Consider the following 21,482-nt stretch of genomic DNA (forward strand, 5'->3'; position numbering starts at 1 on the left):
TGAGACACGAGAGGAGAGGGCCTTGGCTAATACATGGAAGGAGGTGGCAGGGCAGTGGCTGAGGGAGAAACCTGTCATGGGAGAGGGAGTCCAACACAAAATGGTGAGCGAAGAGGTACACCAGAGGTGCACCTGAGGGTAGAGGCCACAAGTCGGTGGTGGCTGCAACCTGTCCTGCCACTAAAGAGACACATGCAGGACAGGCAACGCCTGGAGTGGTGAGTTACCTGGAAGTTCCCCTCTGGAAATTGTGTCTGGGTCCAGCCTGTATGTGTCCTGAAGTCTCATCAGGGCTTTGGCAGCTCCTATCTCATCCTCATCAGTGGGGAAGAACTGCCGCTGCACAGAGAGGTTGGCGATAAAACCTTCCAAATGAGAGTCAGAACAAGAGATTACCCTTGATCCAGGGGCAGAATTCCACTTGGGACCAGAGAGGCAGCCACAGAGAGGGTCTCTGGCTAGTGAAATTTCCCCGCCCCTTCCCTCAAAGGCTGTTGCCCCTTCCACCAGGAAGTTGTCCCTGATCTAGTCTATGGGGACTTTTCCTTTCTTAGTCCTCACTGTACCTACTGCCCGTGCTGCTCTTTGGAACTAAGTAGAAACAGCCCCCCATATTAGTTAATATTTAGGAGTCTAGAAGTCTTGGCTCCAAAGCATTCAGTCAGAGCTGGTGGAGACAGAAGTAACAGAGGATAGAGAGGGTAACTGAGAAGAGCACAGGAGAGGACTCAGGGAAGAACTGTCAACCACTCAGTGGAAAATGAATCCCATCGAAAACCTTGATCCAGGGTAATTGGGCCAGTCAGGTAAACACAGACTTCCAGCCCACATTTCAAGTTGAGGAGTCCAAGGGACAATGACAGTTAACTAATGAAGCCGAGCTGGCCACTCATTACTGACCACTGGCACTTATCATCCAGAAAGGTGATGATGAAAGTCCTGGAGGTCATCCCCCTCCCCCTAGGTTGACAGCTGAGGGACCACCTAGACAGGCCAAGGACCAAGGTGGGGCTGCACCAGCCCAGCAAGGTCAGTCCCTTGAGAGACCATGGTGGGCCTATTCTCCTCTGTACTCCCACCACTCAGACCTGCAATGAGTTCAGGGCATGGGCTCTCCAGTTATGGTGCTCAAGACCACAGCCTGAAGCCTGGGAGAGCTTTTGACCACAGAAGTACTCCAAGGAGGCTTTTCTGGGACTCCAAGCCCTAGCTGTAAAGTAAGATGTGTACCTCCCACAATCCCAGGGCTCCAGGTGGGAGCCAAGCCTTCCCAGGGTGACTTAGGGCCTTCAATTCTGCCTCTAAGCTGAGAAATGAGAGGGGAACAAGGCCATTCCTTCCCCAACTTCTCCCCAAGAGCAGCTATATCCACTGCCACCTATGACTTCAGACCTAAACATCCACTTCCAGCTATAACTGGGGACAGGGACCAAGAAGCTGTAACCCTGCCTTCCTTGTCTTCATAGCTACATGGTCAGGGACTCTAAAGAGTTTAGAATCTGGTGGGGTGGGGGTAGGGGAACATGCTGCCAGGAAAAGCCACACTGTCAGCATGCCCCATTCATTTCAGGGGCAAGAACTCAAAAGTCAGAGATGAAAACAACCAATTATTCTCTGGGCCTGACCTAACTCCTTCTAGGTAATCATAAGGTTTTCCAAAGGAACCAGATGATGGTGTGAGTGTAGGGTGTGGAGAACAAGATTGGAGAGGGGAGGTCATCTGGGTAGGCTTAGTCTCCTGCCGTGCAGGCAGAACAGCCTGTCCCAAGCTGCAGGCCCAGGCGGAGAGGCGGGAGTCTGGGAAAGGCAGACGTGGTTTCTGGAGGCAGTGAGCTCACTGGGCACAGCTCCAGCCTGGCTGAGCTCACCAATCCCTCTCCAGAGGCCACCCTGCCCCCAAGCCCAACCCAGTCTGGCCACATGGGCTAAAATGTCTCAGCCAGAGAGACAGCTAGTCTGAAGTTAATCAGCACTCACAACTCAGGGAAAAGAGGCAGTGAAGAGCTGGGTACAGTGGCTCTGTGCCTATAGTCCCAGCTACTCAAGAGGCTGAGGCAGGAGGATCACGTGAGGCCAGGAGTTCAAGGCTGCAGTGTGCTACGATCGCATCTGTGAATAGCCACTGCACTCCAGTCTGAGCTAATACAGTGAGACTCTGTCCCTTTAAAAAAAAAAAAAAAAAAAAAGGCAGCTGGGCATGGTGTCTCACGCCTGTAATCCTAGCACTTTGGGAGGCTGAGATGGGTGGATCACGAGGTCAAGAGATCGAGAACATCCTGGCCAACTCATGGTGAAACCCTGTCTGTACTAAAAATACCAAAAAAAAATTAGCTGGGCTTGGTGGCACGTGCCTGTAGTCCCAGCTACTCAGGAGGCTGAGGCAGGAGAATTGCTTGAACCCGGAGGCGGAGGTTGCAGTGAGCCGAGATTACGCCACTGCACTCCAACCTGGTGACAGAGTGAGACTCTGTCTCAAAAAAAAAAAAAAAAGGCAGTGAGTCCAGAGGACTAAACCCAGGGCTAGGAGTTAGGAGAGCCCACCTCCAGGCCCACCCTACCATCTCTTCTTATTGACAGGAAAGTATTAGGGCATAAAAAGTATTATCACAACAAAAGCATCAAGTATAGTTTAAAGCTTTGAAAAAGTTCACAATCTGACCTATAAATATGACTTCTAAGAATTTACCCTTAAAAAAAATCAGAAGTATACACCAAGAAATATGTAAAAAGGTGCTGATAATTCAAAAAAAAATCCCATATCCAATTACTTGATCCATTTGACAGTATTATGACAGATTATCACCATCTGATAGGTAATCACTATCCAGACATTAAAACCACGTTGCAGAGGAACACTGAATAGCATATAAAGAAGCTCACCTGGCCAACATGGTGAAATTCAGAAAGAATTTTTTCTTCTGTCACAAATCTACCATCAGATACACTTTGTTTGTAAAAGATATGAATAGGAATGAATTTAGATGAGACCTATGCTCCCCAACTTGCCCTGGTCCCACCATCCAGCCCACTTGACACTTGTAAATTCATTTGTCCCTTCAAGCAACTGAGTTTGCATGCCCTGGTATGTATGTATAGTTCCATTTTTTTAATGTATATGCATAGGTAGAAAAACTATAATTTTAATAATGCTCACCACTGGGCAATTGGATTAAGAATTATAATTCTCTTGTTTTTGTGTTTTCCAACTTTTCTATAAACATGTATCACTAAAGTATAATCGGAAAAATGTCATTAGCAAAAAATAAGAAAAGACAGACACTAAAAAAAGGACGCTAAAAAAAGAACTAACCATCATTAGACGTTAAAAACCAAGGACAGCCAACTTCCAGGTCCCCACAGAGAAGGGAGAGAGCCATGAGACCAGCAGGGTCCTGTTTGTATAATGCACTTGCCCACCAACACCCAGACCCAAGACAGGCTCAGACACAACAGCCCAGGCATGAGCACACGAACATATGGGCTCACTCAAGCACCTGCTCACCATCCCTCACCTGCAGCTGAGTCCTGCAGGACAAGGTCCTCTAGTGCAGGCCAGTCTGTGTTTAGCCGCTTCACCAGTTTGTAGGCATTCACAGGGTGGGCCAGGTAGCCCTCAGCGTCAGCAGCTGACTTGCTAGTCAAGGCTTCCATTTTGTTGGCCCAGCTGTGGAACCAGAGGAAAAGGAAGAGTAATGCGTCCACCCACATAGGTCTTGACCTGTGATAATTTCTCTGGTGAGAATTCCCTGGTGCCAGGTGCTAGGGCCCTTCTCATCAAGAGGCAATGAAAAATGAATACAGTAACTCCCCACAGATACTTCTAGCCCCTTAATCTAGATAAGAGCTGGGGCCCCCAATTTAAGGGAAAAGGTCTTAAATACAAAATAAACGGTGACTCCTTAGCCCATGCACTTAGCTCCTCTCAAGGACTGACATGAAGTAACCAGGCCAGCCCCACATCACCCTCTCAAGGGCTTCCTCTAATAGGTACCCTGAGTGGCTTCCTTGTTCCTTGGGGGGCAGAAGGGAAGGAGGGCCAACTAAGGGTGGTATGGGGACTTAGGACACCTCTTAATCTTGGAAAGCTTGGCTTCCTCCACAAGGATGTACTCCTTCAGAGACTGCACCAGCTCTTTTTCTGCATAAATCAGGTCAGTCATGTGCCCTGCAAGAGAGAGAAGAAAGGCAACAGTGAGAAACAGAAGAGGGATGTCCAGCCTCCTTCCTTGGAGCACAGAATACCAGCACAGAAGCAAGTCCCCTGGGACAAGAACATGTAAGATCTCTGGGGATTATGGGGACTTGGAGTTAAAGGGGGCCTAGGCACTCATGGGGTCCTATCTCCCAACTTCAGAGAGAAAGAGGCAGAGGCACCAGTGGGACATTTGAGATAAATGCACTGGATGTCACTCAAGAAGTAGACCTAAATCTCATTCTCCAACTGTTACATAGCTGGTCGTGACACTCAGGCATGGATATCCTGGGGGCACATCACAGGATAAAAAGCTCTGAACTTCAGGTCAGAAGGATAGGAAAAGCTTGATCCTCAGGATACAAAGGATTTGCTGCTCAGAACCACTCTCTGGTCCATGGGCAAGGTGGTCAAAAAGACCAGAGAGCCCAAGTGCAGCCTGCACTTCCCAGGGAGAAAGACCCAATTCAGACAGTTGGCTTCCTGAACAACCAGATCACTGGGATCGTATAGGGAAAAATAGCAACTCTGCCAGTTTCACTCTTCTCAGAACTGGTCAAAACCAGTTATTAAGGCTATCCCACTCTAAATGAGAACAGGCTGCAGCCAGAGATATCCGTGGCCAAGGTGAGCCAAGGTGTCAGGGAGACGACAGTCCTGTTGGCACGTACCAATAGAGGTGAAGAATTCGGCCTGCACACAGCTCAGGACACCAAACCAGGCCATCAGCAATGCAGACACCCAGAGTTTCATGGTCACAGAGGGAAGTGTCTGAAAGGCATTCAATGACAATCACTGGATCAACAAAATGAAAAAGTAATTTAGGTGAAGAGATATAGGCATGTGAACACATATGCAGATACCATGTGATACACATAATCAAACATACCAAAATCCTGGCCTAGCACACAGAAGCTAAAAAGGATAAACAGCAGAAAGAACAAAGTGCGTGCAGCCAGTGATGTGTGCTCAATTCTGGTCGCTGCTCTGGGAAGCCATATGCCCAAGGCAGAAAGCCCATCCTCTCTACTCCCAGCAACCACCTGTACCATGGGAAGGTGGAATCACAGCGGGGTATAGTCAGCTCTGGTTCCATCGGTCTATCAGTCCAAGATTCTGGCCCACTCCTTCTTATTTCACAGACTGCTGTTTGTTTCTGTCTTATCTTCCAAGACATATGCCAGGACAGTGCCAGGTTCTAGGGAACAAGTACCTGCCCACAAGTACTGCTCTCGTGTACTGTTACACGAGAGATAATAACAGAAAGATAATTTGACACAACATCCTCCAGGGTACCAACACCCAAACTAAGGTGTACAACAGATAGCCAGCCAGAAGAGAAATAAAACTAACCCCTCCCAGTCTGCACCTGCCAGAGAAAGAGCAGTCAGGGGAGACAGTCTCCTGGGCAGACAGTGTTCTTCCTGTAGTAAGGCTCCTTGGCAGACACTGTCCTCACTGGCCCGTCACCATTCATTCACAAATATTTACTGAAGACCTGCAGATGCCAGGCACTGATCTAGGCACTCAGGATACAAAAATGAATATGCTACACATGGCCAAAACCTCAGGCTGGGCTGCTGACATGGGAAAGGGGCCAGCTACTGTCTTCTCATCGGCCCAGAAATAGGCACAACCTGAGACAAGCCCCACTGGCAGTAACCCTCAGTCCACAACAGAAGCTTCAGATGTCGTCTTCCCAGCTCAGCCATGCAGCCTAGACTGTGCTGGAGGATTAGCACCCATCTGTACCCCAGCTCTGCCAGTCTTCTTCCTGCCCTGCTTTTAAGCACCCTACTAGAGTGCTCAAATGGAAATCTACTAAGAGAAAACAAGCAAAACAAAGGAAACACAAATGCTTCCCAAAAAAACATAAGCCTTATCTGACAGAATTCTAAGTCTAAGCTAAAGCCAGTTCATCAATTTTTTGCCTGCCATACTTGATTAGACACACCCACCATTCCTCATCTTACTCTTTCAGAAGAAATCCTAATCCATTGAGATTCCAGGTTAGGCTCAGAGAAGGCCAACCACAACTCCCATCTGCAAATGGGATCCTCTATCACAAGGAAAGAATAAGTGAATGGCCCCATGTGTTCATGCCTATGCCAAATGTCTGCAGAGCTGACAGTCTTCCTGTCATAGTCTAGGTGTAGGGGTCCCAAGACACACAGGACAATTATCTTTCAACCTGGAACCTGCTGCAGGGTAGGGAGTATTGTGCTGAGCAGTCCATTAGGGAGTCAGAGCAGCTAGTCATCCAGAGAAAGTGAGTAGGCCTGGGCTAGCCCTGAGGCAGAGTCCAGGCCCTCCTGGTTCTAGCCACAGGTCTGCTTCAAGGCCTTACTATACTGTCTTCTCTATCCCAGGATTTCAGAAGGCCTCTCTTTTGCTTGCACAAGCCCCTTACACCTAAGGGATTGAGTGTCTGTTCCTTGTTCCTCAAAACACTTGACTGGCTCAGGCTCAGCTCCTTCTGTATGTATGTAGGGAGTGGACAGTGAAAACATAGAGCTGGGAGGATGTATCTATGAACAGAAAGGGACCACCTGACTGCTCCTCAGAGCTGGGGTGGTGGGAGAACAGAGCTCAGGCAGGATTCCAAACCAGACATGGTTGGAAGTGGGGAACCCAGCATCTCTCCCCAGGTGTCTCTCCAGCTATAGTTGCATACCTTTTTAGAGGCCAGATAAATTCCAGGGAGGAAGTCTGTCCATTCCTTTCAAACCATTCTGCTCCTATCATCTATGGTTCATACCTCACAGCACTCAGTGAAAAGCCAGGTTTCTTCATTACATGAATACCAGCTGTCATTTCTCTGGAATGTGCGATCTGGCTTAGACTGAGCGCATTCTTGAATCTCAGCCTGGAGGCAGAGCCTCAAAGAATTACAGATGGGGTTTGGGCAGAGCCTCAAAGAATCACAGGTAATCACAGATGACTTGCCTACCAAGAGCCTGCAAAGTCTTGCTCTGGTGGGAAAAGTGGATAACTAACTCTGCTAGCCTGGAAAGCTGGGCATCTCCAAGTAGCAGCTCCCAGACTACCACATCAACACTGACATCTCAGGCAGGGGTACTCTGGAGCCCTACCCCATTTCTCCCAAGCCTGGGCCCCTTAACTCAAAAGGCTCTGCACAAAAAGTCCTCTAATTAGGGTTAGATTGGGAAGAGGCAGCATCCAAGAGGGACTGTGCCCCACAATGCGGGAAAGGCCAATCCCCATCCCATCTTATAACTATGCCCACAGCTTAAGACAGAGTAGGCGAAAGTATGTGTACCTGCTGAGTGCCCCTACAAAGTGTCCAGTGCTGCCAAAAGCCCTGCCAGAAACCCTCAAAATCCAAGTGGAATATGTCTGGAGGTGAACCATGTCAAACTCTATTTTATGAAAAACAAAGTGACACCAGCCTTGAGCAGAAAACCAATACTGAGTTTTATCTGTGCTGCATGCCCAGAGTTTAGAACGATGCCTGTCTCATACCAGGAACACAATGAAAAATACTTCACCTCAGACTTGTTCAAATTAGGAAACTACAACAATAGAAGATTTTACATTTCTTCTATACAATGAGTTTTTATGGAGTATATTAAGAATGAATACTATATACCAACATGGAGAGATCAAAGCATACTGTTAAGTGAGAAAAGTGGGCCCCAAATAATATGTACTCTATAATTCCATTTTGGTACGGAAAAATTAATGTATGTGTGTATACAGAGAGATGCAAAAAAAGAGTTATACGTCTGGCTCTATCTTGGTGAAATAATTTCTTTTTATTTTTATGCTTATTTGTTTCTCTACTCTTTCTACAAGAAATTCTATAGCAATTTTTAAAATTATTTTATCATATGCTTAAAATGTAAAGAAAACAAAGCAGGTCCTTCTCAAATAGACTCCAAAGGGGCCCTGCCAGCCCCAGTGTTTGGACCCCCACAGGGAGGTCCTGCAAAACCTGCCAACATCCCAGCAACAGTGAGTCACCCATCAGGCGACTGGCACTGTTTCTAAACACAGGGCAATTCCAAGACATACACCAGAGGTCCCACCAAGCCTGATCTTTGGAAAAGACATTGACAATCTGGCCAAATGGCCATGAAAAGATGTTTCCAGCTGCAAACCAGCAGTGTCCTTAGCTTCTCTCCTTACCTCATCAGGCAGACCCTCTGCCAAGCTCCCAGCTGCAACCCAAATGCAACAGCTTGAGTTTTAACAATGTATTTAACAGCCTAGAGACAGAACATGAGCTTGCTGAGAACAAACTGGCCTTGCTTGGCACTGAACAAGAAGCTGCCTGCCTTCTATGAAGGGGGAAAACCTAACTGGACATGGCTCCCCACCACCCCCAACTCTAGGATAACAGAGCTGAAAGGACCTGTGTGTTCAGCCTAAGAGGATCCAGAGGCTCCAGGAGACCCTGCCACTAAAGCATGTGGATGTTCATTCAGGCCCATAAGCTGCTGTCACGGCACCCTAGGCAAGTATGGGAGGCACCCTACTCTCCTGAGCCTCAGTCATCACCCTGATCTGAGCCACCCCTAACTTCCCGTACAGCCATCCTGGCCCCCACTACACTGGCCTCTCCACATCTCATCTGGCCTTCCTCCCACCTCTGCTCTACAAAGTAGCCAGCATGGTTTATCAAAGCCCTCCTTTGGCTCTCTACTGCCATCAGGATAAAGTCCAAACTCTTTAGCCCAAAGGGTCCTTTTGACTGTGTGACCAGGCCCTGCTGCCCTCTCCAGCCTCATGTCACCATGCCAGGTTTCATATCTTCAACAACTACTTTATGTGAAAAATATTCTCCTTCACCAAGAACCTAATAAAGCCAAGATGTTTATCTGTATCTATCCACATACATTCTCTATCTGGTACATGAACAGTGATTGACTTCCACTTTCCCACCTGGGTACCGTCAACACCACCACAAAGTCTTGCTTCAGTAACTAGACAATGAAGTAGCAGAGAAGGCTGTTAAAACTGACATGCAAAACCCAAGTTGGGTTTTCAGTCACAGTCTCGGCAGAGACTTGGCAGTCTGGATGAGACTAACTCATAAAAGGGAACTACACTCGAGGATAAAATCCATATACCACTATATTGGATGCCTCTTATGTCCCACCTTGCAACCTCTTGGTCTCACCCATCTCCCAGGTCCCAGGGTATTTACTTTGCCTCAGCTCAGTGGCGTAGACTATCCAGGCCCAAGCTAGAATCTCTGGCTCCTCTCACTATCTCCAGACTGTTGAAGTACCAGACTGGTCTCCCCAGTGGCTACCAAAGGGCCCTCATAGGGTAACCGAGTACATCTCTGTGCAGGGTAGCCAGCTTGCTAAAACACCACCTCCCATCCTCCTTTATAGCTCACTTTTTTTCCTTTTATTTTTTTGAGACAGTCTCGCTCTGTCGCCCAGGCTGGAGTACAGTGGCGCAATCTTGGCTCAATGCAACCTCCACCTCCCAGGTTCAAGGGATTCTCGTGCCTCAGTCTCCCCAGTAGCTTGGACTACAGGCGTGTGCCACCATGCCCAGCTAATTTTTGTATTTTTAGTAGAGACGGGGTTTCACCATATTGGCCGGGCTGGTCTCAAACTCCTGACCTCAGGCAATCCACCCGCCTCGGCCTCCCAAAGTGCTGAGATTACAGGCGGGAGCCATCGCACGGCCCGAGCCATCACACAGGCCTGCACCTCACTTTTCCCTCACCTTGGCTGCCCTGCAATTACACCTTCCAATAAAGCATTAAGTACTTAAGCTCTGTCTCAGGCTGTTTCCTGGGAACCTAGTCTGAGATAACCACTATTTGTTTCCAAAAATCTTTCATTTCTATTATCTAATTCTCACCCAAACCACCTAAGCTAGATAACTACCTCCATTTCAGATATAAGATAGATACAAATGACAGCTGAGGCTGAGAGAGGGTTTCCTGCATACCTGACATCTAACAACAAATCAATGACAGAACCAAGAGTCAAACACAAAACACACTCTGCTGGATATTGCAGCCATCCAGTCCTACTCAGTAATCTATCTGTTACCTTAAAGTGCAATGGACTCCCAAACAGGGGAGCCACACTTTGCCCAGGAAGAGCATGCCTGCCCAGGTTAAGGACTTTATCATGGGTTACACCAAAGGTTCATAAAGCAGGTCCATGACATCCCTGGCTGAATCTCACCAGAGGGAGGAACGCAACATGGACCCAGAAAACAGCACCATGGTCCCTTAAGTTCAGATGGGCAGTCACTCCTACCTTAGACAAGACAGCACTCACAAATAACCAGCCAGTCCAGCTCAGGGCAAGGCAGTACAGTCGAATGGACAGGCACACCTGCCCTAGGGTCAGACATACTAAAAGTTAAACCCCAGTTCTATACCACTTCCCAGCTTTGTGACCTTGGACAAGTTATAGGATTCCTCAGTTTCCCCATGTATATAATAGAGACAATACTAGGACCTATATCTCGTAGGGCTGTTGGAGGACTGAATGTGATGACAGATGTTAGAAGGTAGCCCCACACTAGGCATAATTTATGTCAATCATTAGTACCAAGGGCAGCAGAGAAACATCAGTGGACCTGAGAAAGCCAGCTGCTCAGCCCAAGTCAGCTGATTCCCGGGTGAGAAAGAAGGTCCAGACTAGGGAACAGTGAAGATGCAAACAAGGCAGAAATTGGGTGATCTCCACATCCCAGGAGCGCCACAAGAGCTGAAACATTTAATTCAGGAGAGACTGGAATCAGGTATAATGTAGTACATTGATCATCAGGGGATAACCTTGGAACTGGTCAATCACTGGTTCTAAAGCTCATCAAGCAATGTTCTCTAGCAAAAGGCGGAAGACTCGACCAATACTCTAGGATCTCACACACTTACATGCCTCTGACCTGCTCATTCCAGGCTCCTACAAGTACCCAGGCCTGAGGATCTCCACTACACCCTGGACCTCAGAGTGCCAGGTACAAAATAGTCCACACTCTAAGCAAGCACTTCCCAAGAGGTCCAGAGCAGATGCTGGCCTCTTACCAGGTTCAGACAGATTCCATCTGAGCTGGAGAGCATTCTACCCAAACACTTAATCCTCTGCCCTGCAATGACACCAACTGAACAAGAACTCTCTTCTAGGGCTCCAGTAAATCATCCAGACTTTTCATTCCCCTCTGCTCTGAGGAAAAAAAAAAAAAAAAAACTGTCTTTCTATCCTTCATTCCATGTCCCTAGCACAAAGCCCACAGACCACAGGACCTTCCAACCCTCTTTGCTCCAGGACAGGCTGATGTCTTACCCTAAGGAACTTCCAAATTGTTAGATGTGAGCAACTTTCCCGAAGTTTAACTCTCACTCCAGCACTCTGCTGGGCTTGCACGTACTTGCATCACAGCTTTTCCTGCCAACTTCCATCTGCCTAATAGTAAACTCTTGACAGACCCCAGGAGCCAGGGACACACCTCCTAGCCCTCTGCACACTATCAGCCAGCGTGGCCACAAATCAGCCAAGGCCTTGCTTACAGTCTCAGACTCTCCCAAGGATGTGGGAGGGCAGAGTGAAAAAGGGAGGCCTTCTTAGGAAATGAGGAGACCCTAGATTCCCTCAACCGACTCATTCCTTGGAGCTGCACCCACGTAGTCTCTTCCTTTGATGAGCACTCACAGCTGGGCTCCTCCCCTGGCACATGGCCAGCTGCCAATATGAAGCAGCAATCTCAGAGTACGAGCTACCCACAGGCAAGAATAGTGCCTCAGCCACCTCTTCTCTCTCCTCCCTCATTCCAGCCCCAGGCATGCTCTAGTCAGAAGCCAAACAGGCAGGAGGCACTCAAGGGATGAACTGAGATCAGCTGGGGCCAATCTAAACCAGTGACTAAGTAAGCGCTGTCTAGAGTACCCCAATGCAGAGCTTTCAACAGGATACAAGGGCCTATCACATGCCACAGACAGTGTCTCAGCTAAGCTGTCACCAAGTCTGCCTGCTAAGCTCTCAAAGAACTAGGGTGATCCAGTATGACAGCATCTTTGGGATGAGGCCCCCAGCCAACTCACTCCATCCTTGCTACGTGGCTTCATTGGCTGGGCCACACAGTGGACACTCTGCTGTGTAAGAACAAGGAGGCTCTAAAAGAAAAGAATTCAAAGATCAAACATTCTGTGAGTAGGGAGAAGCAAACAGAGAGACTGGGCCCTGAGGCCCAGAACCACAGTGAGAGGCTGCACCTTGGACACTTCAGGGGCAGTTTAAGTACAAGCCAAAGGAAATACGAGTTCATTTAACAGAGACTAAATTATGAAACCGATTAATGTCAGATGAGATATAGGCTGAGAACAAGCAGCAGATCCCAAAAACATCCTATAAATTCTTAGGTGGACAATGGATCTCTGCAAAGTCTGGGATACTTAAGAATGCCCCAAGTCACAAAATGACGAACCCCAGCCCTTGCTCTTAGGACAGGATTTCCTACAAGCGGGCTGAGGCTGTGAGGCCCCAGGTAGTCTAGATCAAGAAGCACAAATCTCGGGTGTCACTCTACAGCAAAAGACAACAGTTTCAGTCTTGAGAGGGATCCCAATGCTCTCCTGCATCATCTGTTTTTTCTTTTCTTTTTTTTTTTTTTGAGATGGAGTCTCGCTCTGTCGCCCAGGCTGGAGTGCAGTGGCGCGATCTCAGCTCACTGCAACCTCTGCCTCCCAGGCTCAAGTGATTCTCCTGCCTCAGCCTCCCGAGTAGCTGGGACTACAGGCGCACGCCACCACACCCAATTTTTTTTGTATCCTCCTGCACCATCTTAAAGGGTCAAATAAAACACAAAGGCCAGGGGCCCACGTGGGCTGCCCAGCAATACCTGAGGCAGCAAGTGTCCTGATCCAGGCTCATGCTGCGAGGGCCAACTGGGCATCTTACACATGCACGGCACAGTACCAGGCACGTCGTCTCACTCCAGGGTCTTGTGGACAGCGTCCGTGGACAGCTATCCCCTACAGTGTTCCTTCCCCATCACCTTGCTTCCACTACAATGCCATAAGGAATGGCATTGGCCAAGGTCTCTGCTCCCACTCATATAGGCTGTTCCTCTGTCCACAGTGCCCTTTTGCCAGCCTTCCTCTGACCACTCCAGCTCATGGGTCACCTCTTCCGGAAAGTCCCCTGGCCAGAGGCAGCCAGTCCTCCAGCAAGTACCCACAGCCCGCATTCCCTTCCAGCACAGCGCTCACCACACCGCTCTGGGCCAGGACCTTCCCGCTCTTCCAATCCGCCTGTCCCACTGGGTTAGCAACTGCTTGCGGTTTCTGGCACACAGAAGGGTCCCGTTTGTTGAATTAGTTAACGAATTATCACGGGTCTCCGCAGCTGCCAAGGAAAAACAACGCAGGTTCCACAAGGATGTCTGGGGGAAAAAAGACTTTCTGATCCAATGGCCCATCTAATGGGCTCCAAGCTGGACCCTGCCAGGACAAGACCTCGGACTCCCAGCCCTTGGGAGGGTGCAAAACGGGCCTAGCCAATATGAAGCGGCCCCTCAGGGCCAGGCGGACGCCGCACCCCTGCTCCCAACAGTCAGCAGCCCGGGGTCAGGCCGCCACTTCCCGGGAGCCTGACAGGGAAGGGCGGCCAAGTTCCCAGGCCCGCCCGACCGCCGAGGGGACTGCACGAAGGGCGCCGCTGACCTCACCACCCTGAGCTCGGGAAGGCTTGCAGGCGGCGAGACAAGAACCCAGACGGGTGCAGAAACAGGGCGGAGGGCGCAGCGTTGCGGCCCGGACTGCTTTGCGGGCGGCTAGCGGCGCGACCCCTGGCCCTGGCCCCGGCGCCGGCCCCGGCGCCTCTCAGCCCCGCGCGGGCAGAACGCACCGCCTGGCGCCTCCAGCCCGCGCCCCAGCCCTGGGGTTGATCTGGCTGCTGAGCGGGCCGGGCGCTCACCTGGACACTCGCAGCTCCCGGCGTTTCCAGAACCTCCCACGGCGTCGCCCGGTTAGCTTGGCGCCTCCTCCCTTGGCGACTCCGCCTCCGGCAGCGGCTGGGGCTCCGCCCACTTGAGCCGCCGCCACGTCCCCACCTCACGCTCCACACGCCCGACTGCGTCCAAGCTCCGAGCTCCCGGGGCTCCGGCGGGGTTCGCAGTCCTCTGCGACCCCTGGGAACGCCCAGGCTACCCGACCTCGCGGGAGCGGGAGCCGGAGCGTGAAGCTGGAGCCGGAGCTGGCTGCCCGCGCCCTTCATGCCGCCCGCAGCCCGCCGCACGTACTCCGCGCCCGCCTGGCTTTGGCGCCCCCCACCTGCGGGCCTTGGCCCGCCCTCCTCCCCAGCCCCTGGGCGCCTGGAAAGGTCGCCACGACCCGATCCCCGCGCTGGGGCTGTAGGGAAAGCGTCCCTGGAATCTGACGGATTTCCTTGTCTGCGCTCATGCCCATTGCCTGGGGGACCCTGCTGGGTACACGGGCCCCTTCTTCCCAGCACTACCACAGGGAGGCTGTTACAGAAGGCTGGGGTCACCCCGGTTAGGAACTGGGTATCAGGAGAGGAGGCAAACCAGTGGAGAAGACCCTGAGGAAGACTAGAGACCTGGGGCCCAGCCCCTGGAGACCAAGATTGGGAGGCCCATTCCCAGGACCGAGCTCCCAGAGGGATTCAGAGAGTCCCAGGCTCTGGTTTAGGCAGTCCTGGTGGCATGTGCATGGGTGATGGATTCATGAGAAGGGGACCCATCAAAGGCTGGGGGGGCCAGGGGGGGCTGTAACAACCTGGGGCACACTGGGTTGCCCAAACCCTTCTTTATGCCATGGGCCAAAAAGAGTGGACACCTGGTTGAGCCAATCCAGTCTAGAAGGCAATAAGGACAGAGATGCAGTAAACCTCAGCCTGAGCGGGAGGAGGCCCTGGCGGCCAGGCAAGTTCCCACGCCTGCTCTGTGAACCTTCCTCTCATGAATGAGGGGAAACACGGTCTGAGAATCTCATCAGGGAGCAAGCCCAGAGCGGGAGGTGCCCAGCCTCCGCCCGGCCCCAGTGTGGATATTCCCTATGGCACACGGGCCAGGCAGGCGGCCCAGACCTGGGGAAAGCAAGAGCACGCACACGGAAATACACATAAAACATGAGTGAGCCACTGTTCCTGCCTGCCTCAGCCACCGGCCCGAGCTCGGCTAAAACCACACAGAAACCCTCCTGCATCTGCTACATCCACAGAAGCTTCCTTCCATCTCCCTGTTCTCTGGAGCTTGTCCCATGGATCATCCCTTTTCTCTCCTGAAGGCTCAACCATCCGCTCTCAACTTGATCTTTCCCATTGGCCTATAAATGTGTTCAAGTTTCTGCTATGGGAACAAAACCCTCATTCGACCCCACTGAGTATCTCTGTTCTCAACCACAGCAAAATTCCTTGAAAGAGCTGTCTCCTCATCCTCACGTCTCTCCCACTCTTCAGGCCCTAAAAGAGCTGTCCCTCCCACTCTTCAGGCCCTGCCGTCAGCCTTCTAGCTCCCTAACAGCACCAAACCAGGTCTCGATAAACTATAGCCTCCATTCTCTAAATTCAACGGGCTGCTCTTCAGACCTCATCTGCCAGGGCCCCGAGCAGTGTTTGACACCCAGCGATGGCCACTGCCCCCCTGGAACACTGATTTCCCTTGGTTTCCCCTCATCCTCTCTGGCCACCTCTGCTCAAGCTTCTTCAGCGTCCTCTCCCTATTAGTAAAGTTTGGGTGTTCCTCAAAGCTCAAGTCTAGGCTTTCCATTTCCCTCTTCTCTTTACACACAGGTGACACAAATTTCTCTCTTTACCTTTATCCTTACTGCTGAACCCCAAATTCATATAACTCATTGTTCATTGTACATCCCCACTTGAGTGTCCACAGCACCTCAATGGCAACATGTCCAACACAGAGTTCTTGTTCTCCCTGACATCTCCCACCTCCACACATACTGTCTTCATTGCTGTACTGAAGGAAGTACTTCCCATCAGTTACCTAACCAGAAGCCTAGGAGTCATACTTGGCAGCTCCCTCTCCCTCATCTCCAGACTCTTCACCTTTATCCCAAGTCTGTTCAATTTTACCCCTAAATCTCCCGCTAATCCACCCACTTCTCTCCATCTTTTTCACATGAGTGATGGCAACACTTTCCCAACTGGCTGCTCCTCCATTTTTGTTCCCTCTCATCTCTCCTTCACTACAACCATGATGATCTTAAAATGCAGATCTGATCCCATTACTTGCAGATGGGAAATTGCACTGATCTTGAGAAACATCGAAAAGTGGTTTATAAGGTTCCACATGGTTTGGCCTCTGCTCACTTCTGTAACCACGTTGAACTTCTTCCAGTCCCTCTAATTGGCCATTCCCCCTCCCCACCCCAGACCTTTGTACATGCTGTTCCTTCTGTCTAGAAAAAATTTTTCCCCTCCTGATTAAAACCTTCAAAATCCTTCAGATTCCCTCAGAGGCAGAGAGATTTTCCTTACTTCCCTGAGTAGGTCAAAACCTCCCGTAACAGACCAGGCACAGTGGCTCACACTTGTAATCCCAGCACTTTGGAAGCCTGAGGCGGACGGATCACCTAAGGTCAGGAGTTCGAGACCAGCATGGCCGACATGGTGAAACCCTGTCTCTACAACAATACAAAAATTAGCTGGTCATGGCCGGGCACAGTGTCTCACGCCTGTAATCCCAGCACTTTGGGAGGCTGAGGCAGGCGCATCACGAGGTCAAGAGATCGAGACCATCCTGGCTAACATGGTGAAACCCCGTTTCTACTAAAAATACAAAAAATTAGCCGGGCGTGGTGGTGGGCGCCTGTAGTCCCAGCCACTCGAGAGGCTGAGGCAGGAGAATGGCATGAACCCGGGAGGCGGAGCTTGCAGTGAGTCGAGATCGTGCCACCATACTCCAGCCTGGGTGACAGAGTGAGACTCCGTCTCAAAAAAAAAAAAAAAATTAGCCGCGCATGATGGCGGGTACCTTTAATCCCAGCTGCTAGGGAGGCTGAGATGGGAGAATCGCTTGAACCCAGGAGGCAGAAGTTACAGTGAGCCAAGATGACACCATTGCACTCTAGCCTGGGTGACAAGAGCAAGACTCTGTCTCAAAAAAGAAACAACAAAAAACCTCCCATAACAGCTTCTCATGTCTCTATGTGCTTCATAACACTTGCCACAGTTGATAAAATTGAATCATCGCTTGGGTAACATCTTCCCCCCTCCTGGACTGGGAGGTCTGGGAGTACATAAACTATGCACACATTTGTCCATTGCCATTTTCCCACCACAGAACTGGGCTCAATAAGTATTTGCTAAGTCCTCGAATGAATGGATATCTCCTCAATACCTTGCTCCACACTGTAGGATTTAGTCTCCAAGGGTATGAGTAAGACTTCCACGGAGTCCAGGCAGCTCAGGACCACAGCATTGATCAGGTATCCTCCTAAAAATCTGAGGCCTTGAGAAGGGGCAGGACTTCTAAGGATCATGTCTCGTTGGTCTTTCTGCCTTGCAGGAAGTGGCCATTCATTTGTCTTTACATTCCTTTTCCTCTACCTGCCTCCACCCAGAAGATACCATTTCTGACCTCTGCCTTTGTGGCCTCACTTCACCCAGCGCTTAACATAAGGCCCTCAGACTCCATCTGGGCTCCTGATCTATTCATTTCCTGGGGATGCCACAACAAATTACCACGAATTGGGTGGCTTAAGTCAATAGAAGTTTATTCTCTCACAGTTCTGGAGGCCAGAAGTCCAAAATCAAAATGTTACCAGGGTGTGCTCCCTCTGAAGCCTGTAGGGGCAAACCCCTCCTTGCCTCTTCCAGCTTCTGGTGGCTCAGAAGTTCCTTGGCTTGTGGCTGTATCACACGAATCTCTGCCTGCATCTTCACCTGCCCTTCTCCTCGGTATCTGCCCTTCTGTTTCTTATCAAAATAACTGTCATTGGCTGTAGGGTCTACCCAGGTAATCCAGGGCAGATTGGGAGGTCTACCCAGGTAATCCAAGCAGGCTTGGCACTGAAGCCTCCCTGAATGCTGATGACTCTTGCAGGCCCTGGAACCACCACAATAGCTCCCCTAATCTGTAACTTAATAATATCTGTAAGGTCCCTTTTTCCAAATAAGGTCACATTCACAGAATCCAGGTAGTAGGACATGAATGCAATTTGGTGGGGTTGGGGGGCGCCATTTAATCCACTACATTTGACATTCCCCCACACCCTCAAAGGCTTCTGGACCCATGTAAATCTGTCACTCAGTTTTGAATCTCCAGCCCGGGTCTCCTCCAGACCCACATCGTCACAGCCTTTTTTTTTTGTAGCCTCTTTATAAGTGAACTCATTATCTCATGTGGGGTCCCCCAGGTTCCCCCACATTTTTCTCTCTCCTGACAAATACCAAATGCCTTGACCACTCTATGACCCAGACAGCCGAAGGTTTTTTCCTGTAGGCTTGAGCCCAAGCTGGGGCCTTAAACATTCCCAGGCACTGATAAAGGTGTTTAGATTGTTGCCCAAAACACGAAAAGAAACTAGCCCCGACCCTGAGCCAAATTCCTTAAAATCTCATATAAATTCCATATCCAGACTCCCCTTGCAGCAGGCATACCTAGATAGAACATCCCTGTCTCGCTGTCTGCCTGGAGGATGTACTACAGCCCCCTCAGAGACTGAGAAATGTCCCTAATAAATGCTTTTTACTGATCACCCTCGCATTTAGTGCTACTTTCTTCAGAATCCCAACCATTTCAGGATCGTTTGGGGTAGTCCCGTGTGGGGACTCCCCTGCCACTGCTTTCAGGGCATCTCCAGTTGCAGATTCAGCCAGGATGAAACACGTCCCCCCATACCACACCCCATACCACCTAAACTGTTCTGCTCCAACATTTCCTACATCTCAGCAAATATCACCATCTCCCAGTGACTTCCCTTTTCTTTCCCACTGCATGCCCCATCTGGAGATCTTACCCGGTGGATCTCTCTCAGTTCACTTACTTTTCCTCAACCCTGCTGCGGCAGACCAAATTCAGGACACCACCATCTCTCACTTGGACAAACCATCCTAGCCCACTCTTCTACTCAGCTCCTTCTATCCTTACTCCATTCCACAGGCAGAATGACATTGTAACCATGTGATTCCCATCATGTTATTTCCATACAGAACCTCTCAAAGGTATTCCATGGACCGAAGCATAGACACAAATCCTGCCAATGCTGCCAATCCCCTTTATCCAGCCCTGATGGTCTCTCTTCTTATGTGCAGCCTTAAACTTGATGCTGCAGCCACTCCAGGCACTTTTTAGTTCCCTGGCCTTTGAATGTGTTATTCCTCCTGCCTAGAACACTCTCTTCCCAAAAGGTTGTGTCTTTTTTTTTTTTTTTTTTTTTTTAAATGAGATGGAGTCTTGCTCTGTTGCCCAGGCTGGAGTGCAGTGGCGTGATCTCGGCTCACTGCAAGCTCCGCCTCCCAGTTCACACCATTCTCCTGCCTCAGCCTCCTGAGTAGCTGGGGCTACAGGTGCCCACCACCATGCCCAGCTAATTTTTTGTATTTTTAGTAGAGACGGGGTTTCACCATGTTAGCCAGGATGGTCTCAATCTCCTGACCTCATGATCCTCCTGCCTCAGCCTCCCAAAGTGCTGGGATTACAGGTGTGAGCCACAGTGCCCGGCCAAGGTTGTTTCTTTCAAAAGCCTTTCTGAGCCTAGCCTGAGCCAGATCCTTTTGGGGCCTATGGCTTTGGAGTCATAGGCCCCAAAGCTCCTCATGGATGAGTTTCATACATGCTACCTGACCTCACTCAATGTCTACTTCATTTACCATTTGGCCCTGCTGGGGACTGCCTCTAACCTATTCATCACTGCGTCTCCAGCTCTAGCACAGGGTCTGGCACCCAGAGCCTACACAGGAAGTGGTGAACAAAAATACATAAATGAATGAGTGGACATTCCCACTATTGTGGCCTCTAGCAGACCTCATTGAGTACACCCAGTGTGTGTCACTTAATGAATCCACAACCATCTTTAACAGTCACACATGACAGCGTGTTATAGAGATTCGCATCCCTTCTCCCCAGATACATTGTATGAACAAAGTCATACCTCACTTCTGGAACAGCTCTATGGTGTTCATTTATGCATTCACTCAACAAACATTTGCTGATCACCAGTTGAGGTCGAGGCAGGGGATTCAGGGACCACATATGTCAAAGGAGCTCTGTCTAGTATAAAAAACTAGTAGATAAGCAGAGGCCCACCCAGCAACTTTGTCTAGGGAGGGAAAGGCTACTAGTAGGAGGTACTGCCTACCTAGACCCAGTCTTAGAGACCCTTCCCAGGCTCAAGATTAGGCAAGGCCTATGACCTTTCACCCCAGCATAGCCAGGGCATTGCCAAATGAGGCTCTACCTCCATGCTGTCCCTAGGCAATATCCCTGGCCATTGGTTCCTTGAAGCAGTCTGGACTTGTCTGCCTGCCATCCCCACCCAGAAGGAAGAACCTGGTGTTTCCCCAGAAGGGATAGTAAAAACATCTGTGCTGGGCGGACAGGAAATTGGATGAATAGGAGGGTGGGTGGGGCATAGCCCTTAACTCTAAACAGGGGCCTCCTCAGCCTGCCCTGCCCCAGCCTCCTCCCCTCCTACTCATCTGTGATCCCTGTTTTGGGGAAGGGGAGTGGGGCAAGCTCCACTGCTTGGCACTGAAGCCTTCCTGAATGCTGATGACTCTTGCAGGCCCTGGAACCACTGCAGCAGCTGGAGGTCTGGTCAGGGTTTATGACTATCTGGCCTTCCATGGAATTTCCTAGAATAAGGCCCTCAGGTTCAACCAATGCCACACAGAGGGCATTGTATATGTGGATACACATCTGTATTCTTCAGCACATTCTGCATGCAGCTGTCCACTGGAGCCTGGAAACAATCCTCAACCCACCCTAGGTTTCTCCCCTTAGAGACTGAGGAAGGACCGGGTGTGTCTCAATTGGCCATTGTTTTGACTCAAGGCCAAACACAGACAGCAAGAGGTGCGGCTTGAGTGGGGCTACCTAGTGGTGGCCCTATTGCTTCTGAAATAGGGCCTATCCAGTAGTCTGGTCTTATAGCCTGGTGGTTGATCCTGGAAAAGAGAAAGATAATCTGGCAGAATCCCCAGAAGCCTGTGGGGACATGCTGGGCAGGACCAAGTGGGTACCTAGAGAGTGCCCCCCTAATCCCTGAGCCCATCTGGTGGGTGCAAAAACCAAAGCAGGCTACAACTTTCCTACCAGTTGCCTCCCCTATGGACCCCTGCAGCCCAAGACAAGCAGAGTCAGCCCAGGCTGAGCT

The 21,482-nt window shown here is 50.2% G+C and overlaps 1 protein-coding gene across 10 annotated transcripts in view; it reads right to left on the reverse strand.

The window, feature by feature from the left end:
* Positions 1–14,498, reverse strand: part of P4HA2 (prolyl 4-hydroxylase subunit alpha 2) — a 35,434-nt gene extending 20,936 nt beyond the window's left edge. For 2 of the 10 annotated variants that reach the window (XM_078004098.1, XM_078004100.1), the window contains exons 1-6: positions 14,035–14,130; positions 13,398–13,533; positions 4,864–4,963; positions 4,069–4,165; positions 3,513–3,664; positions 228–365 (exon numbers count right to left, since the gene is read on the reverse strand). In XM_078004098.1, the coding sequence (XP_077860224.1) occupies positions 228–365; positions 3,513–3,664; positions 4,069–4,165; positions 4,864–4,945 (469 nt within the window). In that variant the 5' untranslated portion in view covers positions 4,946–4,963; positions 13,398–13,533; positions 14,035–14,130. 10 annotated transcript variants of the gene reach the window in all.
* Between the last annotated feature and the right edge of the window lie 6,984 nt (positions 14,499–21,482).

The sequence above is a fragment of the Macaca mulatta genome, chromosome 6, assembly GCF_049350105.2.
Source record: "Macaca mulatta isolate MMU2019108-1 chromosome 6, T2T-MMU8v2.0, whole genome shotgun sequence".
In the NCBI taxonomy this organism is placed as follows: domain Eukaryota; kingdom Metazoa; phylum Chordata; class Mammalia; order Primates; family Cercopithecidae; genus Macaca; species Macaca mulatta.